We start from the raw sequence: 8504 nt of genomic DNA on the forward strand, positions 1-8504 counted from the left end.
TCACATGAGTTTAAGACAAGCATGTGGAGGGTATGAGTATGGGGAGAATGAAAAAAATAAGGAAAAAAAACTAGATGTGAGTATTGTGATGACATCTATGTTCTTTTTATTATGATCGTTATATATATATATATATATATATATATATATATCTTTGCTAACTACGTTTAGTCTATCTCTGCGTTTGTACAAAGCAGGAAATTATCTTCCCTTTTTGTACGGAATGTTTAATGATAATTAGGGTTGCTTATTTCTTTCCTTTTCTTTATATTTTGTATACATCTCTCTCTCTCTCTCTCTCTGTATCATTATTGTTTGCTTCTTTTTTTATTGTTTTTTTTTTTTTTTTTTTTTTTTGAACTCATTTCTCTTTCAGCGTTCACTAGAATTGTGTGCGTGAGTGAGTGTTGTTGGTGGTGGCTTTGGTTAATTGGTGAATAGCAAAACATTGAAATAATAAAGAATTGAGAAGTAGAGAGGGGAAGGATAGAAAAGTAAAAAAAAAAAGAGAAATATTGGTGTTTGTTAGGTGAATTATGAGTAAACGTCTTCTTATCTCACAATGCAAGGATGTAGGTGTTTTTACTGCCCTCAAGCAGCAACACCGCTGGATTACGCGTCTTTATACCTCTTTTTATCCTGGTGAGTTATTCCCTAACCAACTCGTGCAGCCGAAACAACGTTTGCCAGAAGGTATGACTCTTAGCGATATTCTAAAAAAGGCAGCATTGGATGGAACTCCAAAGGCAAATAAAACTTCTTCAGCAACAGCAGCTGCAGGTACAAACACTACTAGTGGTGTTGGTGAAGAAGTTGAACCAAAAGGAGTTTCGTGGGGTGATGCTAGTAGCACAGATATTATGCATACAGGTGATGTACGTCAACCACAAGGGATCCCGGTGAAAGCGGAACGCCCCTATGTACCACTTGGTGAGATAGCAAAATTAGAGTTACAAGGTGATTACTATATGGAAGGAGGACTTTTTCAAGAAGCTCTTGAACATTATGGTGTGGTTGCCAAAGCCTATTCTATTGCATATCCAGATAATCACTCTCAACGTGTAAGTATTCTATTAAAATTGTCTAGCGCATTTAGACATGTTGGTCGTCATGAGAGTAGTAAAGCCAATATTGAGAACGCTTTACGTATGCTAGATGCATCTAGCCGACCATCTCTTGAATTAATATGTGAGGCTTTATTTGAATTGGGACTAACACGAGAAGCGTTAGGGTCTACAAAGACAGCAGCAGAGGCGTATGAGGAAGCTGTGGAAATTATGAACATATTCCACAACAGTGGTGAGTCGCATCGCATGTTGCGATTGCTACCACGCCTCGGTCGCCGCTTTAATCTTAACTTTGAAGAAAAGTTCGTTTATTTCAGTCCATTCGACTATGACCGTACATTTGCTATTGCCGATCAGTGTCTGGAGCGAGCTGAGCGGGCATACCGCACATTGGGAGATAGTGCCGGTATTATTCGTGTACTGCAGCGACGGAAAGAATTAATTGATAAAAAGTTCTTTAATCTTCGCGATTTTGCAGGGCGTATTCACACAACTCGAGGCCACTGGATGCGACGAGCACAACATCTCACTAACGCACCAACACCTGATGAGTTGCTACGTTATAGTCCAACCGTACATCAAGTACACCGGGATCTTAGCCGTGAACTTACCGCCCCACTCGGACGGGAGTCAGAAGTTATGCCAGGTGTTAATCGCACAGTACTAGATATGGGTAATCCATACCGTAAACGTGGACGTCTCTCTAATAAGATGCTGCGTGACGCTGATCACAACTTTGCAAAGTATGTTCGACAGCAGGAGTACAATGAGTAATACAAAGACATCAAACCATTGGAAACGGAAGGAGTAGATAAACAAGAAAGGAGTTGAGGCAGAGAAAAATTAACAAAATTGCATTTCTAATTCTCTTTTTTTTTCTTGTTATTATTCTCCACTCTCTTTTTTTTTCTATTGAATTTTTCTGGTTTTACCTAATTCTTTCTGTTTTGATTTAATATTATTCATTTATTCTTATTTTTGATTATTATTTTATTTTATTTTATTTTTTTTGTTCCTTTCTCTCTCCCCTCTCTCCGTTTTTATAGTTCTTAAAACAATACGACTATTAATTGTTGCTTGCTGTTGTTGTCGTTGTTGTTGTTGTTGACTTTTTCAGTCATCTAAGATGTCTTCTCTTGCACAACCGCATTATGTACGTTTAAAACGTTACAATCTTACTATATTCCTTCATTGTGACGTTAATCACGACACCGTTCAAGCCATAAAAGAACGGTACGAGAAGTTAACAGGACGTATATTCTACAATGTTCGACTCTATCTGGGACGACAAAACCTTGAGGATTTTTCTACACTCTACAATTGTGGAATTGAAAGTGAGGGCGCTGAGCTTATAGTAGTACATTCAAAGGGTCCCAAGAATGATGGAACGGGTGAATATTATTGGGAAGAAATAGAAGAGGCGATGAAACCGCCGCCAGCTCCACCTAAAGAAGAGCGGAATCTAACACAATCGGGTGGTGATACAGGAGCATCCTCTCGTGAGGGTGGAGAACAGACCGAAGATAACAGCGGTCCTGTGTTAGTTTCACGCTCCGAGGGCGGTAGAGGTCTTCATTTTGTAGAACCAGAAGTGGAGGCTGTTGACTCTTGATGATATGGATGAGCATGGTGCTGGATGCTGGGTGCTTCTTCTTCTGCTCATGCATATATATATATATATATATATATATATATATATATATATATGCTTTTTTCTATTAAGTTTTATCTGGAATGTAGGGAGTAGCTCTGCTTTTGCATTTATAACTAGATGCGATAATGTACCTCAGTGCGCTCCTGTACAGAATGTGTATATTGGAGAGAGGAGAAGGCAAAAGAAAAGATAAAAGAAAAAAAAAAAGAAAACACATTTTTTCTACCATATTTTTCCTCCGCTCTTTGTTATTATTTTTATTCCTTGAGTTTCTGCGTTACCCAATATGAGTACATACCTTTTTTTCCCCCTATTCTTGTGTGTTGTCTTTGAGACTTCCGATATCACTTTCCTCTCCTCCTTTTCTATTTTTTTTTTTACCTCGCGAGAGGAGTCTGACTGTTGGGAGTAGACGGCGACTAACGCCATGACAGTTGATATGAATATTCTGCGGGAGGCGTTGCTGCGTGCGCAGTACGCCGGGAGGGACGTGCCGCGTGTGGCCGACTTCCCCGCGACGGTGGCGTCCCGAGACGTCTCTTCGGTGTTTCTGCCGCATCTCGCCGCCGAGGAGGAGGCCGCGCACGCCGGACTCGTGTTGGGCGACGTGCATGTTGTTGGCCACAGCAGCAGTGGCCCACTGCCGACGATTGCAGGGGACGCCGTTGCGTCGGCGCTGGTATTGTGTACACTGATGGGTGTTGAACCGGGGAAAGTCTAACCATTGAAATGGTGTGAGGGTCTATGCTTTGATGTTTCTGTTTTTGTTTCTGTGTAGGGTGTTATTGTTATTATTATTATTATTATTATTATTATTATTATTTTGTGGGTATATTGTTCTTAACTTGTTGTCGCTGAGGTGATAGAGAGGGAAGGAGAAAGAGATGATGATGATGAAAATGTGGTGGGCTACAGTGGAAGTGACAACCTTCTTTGCCCCATCAGTCTTTCTCTCCCATCCCATAGGTATAAAGATAGATGTACACAGATAAGAAACATTAATACGAAAAACGTCAGATATTCAGTTCTTGTTTTTTTTTTTTTTTTATTTTTTTTTTTCGCAGTTACTTGTACCACAGCTGCATTCATGTTGGACGAACTGGGCGTTAAGCTTGAGGAACTCTACGAAATAGCAAGGGTTTACAGTGTCATTGCCTCACTTAATCAACATTCAGTAAGTGAAGAGGAATGGACGTCGGTGCTGAAAAGGTTACATAGTATAGTTCGATATGGTAGTTGTAGTAAATTTACGTCAAAGTTGCTTCATAATATTAATTCTTCCTGTAGTACCGATAAACATAAATCAGTAGAATCAGTAGCCGCACAAGGTATCAAAAAGAGTGTGGAACAGGAACTCTCAATGACGAAGAAAATTACTCAGAATGACGTTTTATTAATTTTACACAAATTGGTAAAACATCCAGTTTCATGGGATATTTGTATAGAAAAGGAATTAGATAGAATAAAAGGTGATGATAGTTTGGCTTATATATTGCTTTCACATCAGATTCCACTTGAGAATCACTTTATGTCTTTAAAGGGAGTCTTAGAGCATAGGACACATTTTGCTATTATTGATTTATCATCCTGTTACCTTGGAGATCATCGTATTTCAGAATTGTTAAAAATGTTAGCTAATGAACAGCACCTTCGTCTCCTTATGTTGGATTTTAATGAAATTACTTCACAGGTTTTACCCTTATTTGAAACACTTTTAAATCCTGAAAACGCTCAGCGTTGTGCTATTACTAGATTTCCGTCACTTAGATTATTAAGTTTAAATGGCAATCCAATTTCTATGCAATTGGAAAATCTACGTAATGTTTGGAAAGCACGATTACTATTTATGATGCGTCCACATGCTCCATTAAGTTCTACTATAAGTAATTCCATCTCTTGCAAAAGAACAGAATTACATTCTATACGTGTGCTAGTATTAGAAGGTAGCGGAATGGAGGCTTACCTCCAAGCTTTAGCATTGCGCAACTGCGGTAGTAGTAGTAGTAGTAGTAGTAGTAGTAGTAGTAGTAGTAGTTACGGTTATGAGGAATTATGGAATAGAACAAATGTTTTTTGTGCAGCTTCTTTTGCAACTATAGTAGCAGCTGCAATGGTGTTAAAGATACCAGTGAAACGTATAGAAGAATGTTTTGTTTCTATCGCACAAAATGTATTTAATTTTTCTGGAATCTTTCTCCCTTTTCGAACTATGTATAAGTGGTGGAATGGTAATAATTATTACTATTATGTTAGTCACTTGGATTCTGTATTACGAGAATTATTTGGTACAGCAAGTGAAATGACACTTGCAGAGATTGAGAGTACCACAGGAAAACATCTTATCTTTTTTTTAGCGTCATATATGGATTCTACTAGTCAAGGATTTGATAGTAATTTTTTTTTCAAGCAAAAATTTATTGCTATCCGATCATGGCCTAATGGTATTCAAAGTGATGAAATGAATCCCATGTGGCATCGTTGTTCATTAATAAAGGTATTATTAGCCTGTTGCTGCTCTCCTGGTTTGATAGGACCTTTAGTTCAGTTGGAAGGTATAACCGTACGTGATGCTTTTACCGTCCCTGTACCTCAGCTTGTTTGTGAATGTCTGGAATGCACCAGTGGGACATGTAGTATTCATTTTGAGTTTTGGCATCCCCGTGAGACAGAATCTACCGTTGATGGTTCATCTTATTCGACGAGTCTTTTACGTAATCCTCTTATTTTTCAAGAAGTTATAACCTCCACTGAAGAAAGTAGCTTATCATTGATTTATTTTCCTTCTCCGTCGATGCTTACAGTCAAGAGACGACAGAGTATTGAATGGGTGGCTACAGTGACTGGTAATGAAGGTCATATTATCTGTAAAGATATTGCCATTAATAATAATAATAATAATAATAATAATAATAATAATAATAATAATAATAATAATAATAATAAATATTATTCTTCTTCTGCGGCTCTAATGGCTGTAGGTCGACTAAGTTACAGTGTTCGTCTACTTTTTAAACCAACTAGGCATGAAGTTGTTCAGTATAATGAGACAGATTTGCTGTTACTTAAGGAAACCCTCCCTGATGCGCTCTCTATACATTCAATGCAGTTCAGTGCTATAGGAGTTGTTGCATCTTGACACTAAAACAGTGAACATCGACTCTCACTTAAGAAAAAAAAAAAAAAAAAACGTGTAAAGGAGTAAGAAATACTTTTCTGGGTACATGTTCAATTCTCTATTTATTTGGAGTATGTGCTGAAAGGACTTATTCTGTTTGTTTGTTTTCAGTATTACTTTTTAGTTTTTTTTTTTTTTAATTCTTTGGAAGTAGGTGTTATTTCTCTCCTTTTGTTGTTTCCCCTCCTCTTCATACTTTCTTTATTCTTTATATGTTGTGTAGAGTCAGAATAACTACATTAAACGCTCTAATATCTCATTCCTAGACACAAATACACATTTAAACATATAAACACATATATAATAATAAAAATAATATGGAACCTTCTGTATTGCTTCAGCGACAGATGGAGCTTCACGGGACACTGCGACGTCCACCTCACACACCTGCGCAACTCACAGAAGTTCACGTAGAAATGCAAGAGTTAGCACGATTTTTTCAGTCTGTAAGGAATAAAGCACTTAAACTTCGTACTCCTCCAGAGACTGTATTTCAGTGTCTCATGCATATCGATATGGGGGATGTTGTGAGTTTTGATAAACAACGTCGTGATGGTGCGGTACCGATGCATCAAGCGAAAGTTTTAGCTCGTACTAGTGCTATTGAATTAGAACCTCGTCTTCGTGGTGTTGTTTCCAATGATGAACTTAATAGTATGATGTCATTGTGTAAAAAAACACGTACCCTTCTGCGTATTAAGGTGGAAGATGGAAATGACTTTAGTATAGCTGAGAGTGCCCTACATCAGTTTATTGAGTATCTAGATTTTATCGATAATGCCTCTGAACGTAATCCTGATAAAATGTTTAAATTTTATATGGTAGAAGATGAGGCATCACTATTATTGCTCTTGGGTCGCCGAACACCATATTCGTCGTGTCCTCGATATGAGAGTGATGGTTCACCTGTTGTTGTTGATGGCACTGCTACTGCGGTACCTCCTCTTCCAAGCGAGAGGGAACTGGAGGGGGAAGTCCGACGTGTGGCGCTCGTATGCGGGTCTTCTTCGGAGTCAGCGGGTTCCCGTCTCACTGCCCTCCGCACACTCGAGTATTGGCTAACAAGCATACCAGATACTTCCTTCCATCGCCATCTCGCCGCCCTCGCGTCGCTCCTCACCGAACCGCTCGCCGTCTGCGGCGGGGAGAAGCGATCGGCAATCTGCCGGCAGGCCTGCGCCGTCCTGATGGCCGTGGCGGCCCGCACCTCTCCGGCGGCCTTCCACGATGGGCCGCTGCGGTCGGCACTCGGCCGGTGGATCGCCGTCCTCCTGCGGGGCGTCGTCGTGACGGTCGCCGCCATCGCCAACGCCACAGATGCGGCGGTCCGGGCGCTCGTCATCGCCAGCGGCGGACACTCGGCAGGCCTGCGGTCCATCGCGGAGGCACTCACCGCCAGCACTCATCCAGAGTTACGCCGCCGGTGTCTAGCCTACATTGCACTCGGTGTGGTCGCCTCTCACGGGGAGTGCGCCGCCGCCATGATGAATCTACCCGCACTCGCGCAGAAGTATATGGAAGTCGGTGACGCCGCAAGCAGAAAGATGGCAAGGGCATTACATATCGCTCTCACATATTTAGGTACCTCTCCTGCCGTGGTGGGAAGCAAAAAGACAGAATCACTGATACAACAGGAAACAATAGAATTGCGTGAAGCACTTAATGATGTGGAGTTATTTGAGTCCATTATCTTTGGTTCTACTGCCAGAAGGCGACTTTCTGGAAGATCCAGTCTCTCAGGAAGTACTGCACACTATGGTGATACCCCATCCTCCTCTACTGCAGAAATGAAACGGAGCTTCTCGGCCTCAATGTCTACTGGAATCTACGATACTTCTGCTACGCTTGTTTTACATGACTCATCAGCTATGCAAAAAGAAGTACAACAATCTCCTGATATTAGATGGGACGACAAAAGAAGTGGAAATAATAGCTCTACCAGACGTTCTAAGCCTCATCATCATGTGGATCAGGCAATAAAACCCACAAAGTCACCTGAGCAACAAACTGTAAAATTAAGTGCTTCACTAAGGCGAAAAATTGAAGACGCTACCTCATGCTCCCTGTCTCGTAATTAGCATTGTAAACCAAGTCAATCAAGGCTTCATAGTTTTTTCGTCAAAGTTAAGAAAGAGAATCTTCTCTTTTTTCATTTGTTTATTATCATTATTATTTTTTCTCCTTTCCTTCGGTTGTATTCTTCAGGAGATTGTAGGAGGAAAGTGAGATGATGAAGGTAAGAAAACAAGAAGAAGAGTTTTCTGCCTATAAATGTGTTTTTGTTGGCTTTGGGCAATAATGTAAAACCAAAAAAAAATATATATATATTTTCTTGTTTCCTCTTCTACGAGTAAAGAAGAGAGGGGCAAAGTAACATAGAGTGATTAGTACAACGTTCCTTCCCAGTCCTCGTTCTCTCTCCCCTCCCCTCCCCTCCCCTCCTTAAAAAAAAAGGAATGAGAAGAGAAGGTAATTATGTTGAAGAGGAAATAAAAAAAATGGATAACTTCCTCATATTCTTATTATTTTCAGTCTACATCCTTATATATAAATAAAAATAAGTACACACGCAGAAAAATATATATATATATATATATATATATATATA

At 39.9% G+C, this 8504-nt stretch overlaps 4 protein-coding genes across 4 annotated transcripts; all 4 read left to right on the plus strand.

Moving 5' to 3' along the window:
* Window positions 1-536: 536 nt before the first annotated feature.
* On the plus strand, window positions 537-1841 carry TM35_000072300 (uncharacterized protein; the record flags this gene model as incomplete). The annotated part of the gene is made up of 1 exon (XM_029023676.1): window positions 537-1841. The coding sequence occupies one exon, from the start codon at window positions 537-539 to the stop codon at window positions 1839-1841; it is 1305 nt and encodes a 434-aa protein (XP_028884872.1).
* A 352-nt stretch (window positions 1842-2193) lies between these two features.
* Window positions 2194-2679, plus strand: TM35_000072310 (uncharacterized protein; the record flags this gene model as incomplete). Its single annotated transcript, XM_029023677.1, has 1 exon — window positions 2194-2679. The coding sequence occupies one exon, from the start codon at window positions 2194-2196 to the stop codon at window positions 2677-2679; it is 486 nt and encodes a 161-aa protein (XP_028884873.1).
* A 1129-nt stretch (window positions 2680-3808) lies between these two features.
* On the plus strand, window positions 3809-5857 carry TM35_000072320 (uncharacterized protein; the record flags this gene model as incomplete). Its single annotated transcript, XM_029023678.1, has 1 exon — window positions 3809-5857. The coding sequence occupies one exon, from the start codon at window positions 3809-3811 to the stop codon at window positions 5855-5857; it is 2049 nt and encodes a 682-aa protein (XP_028884874.1).
* Window positions 5858-6213: 356 nt separating this feature from the next.
* On the plus strand, window positions 6214-7974 carry TM35_000072330 (uncharacterized protein; the record flags this gene model as incomplete). The annotated part of the gene is made up of 1 exon (XM_029023679.1): window positions 6214-7974. The coding sequence occupies one exon, from the start codon at window positions 6214-6216 to the stop codon at window positions 7972-7974; it is 1761 nt and encodes a 586-aa protein (XP_028884875.1).
* Between the last annotated feature and the right edge of the window lie 530 nt (window positions 7975-8504).

Source organism: Trypanosoma theileri, assembly GCF_002087225.1.
Source record: "Trypanosoma theileri isolate Edinburgh chromosome Unknown TM35_Tth_7_V1, whole genome shotgun sequence".
NCBI classification, from domain to species: domain Eukaryota; phylum Euglenozoa; class Kinetoplastea; order Trypanosomatida; family Trypanosomatidae; genus Trypanosoma; species Trypanosoma theileri.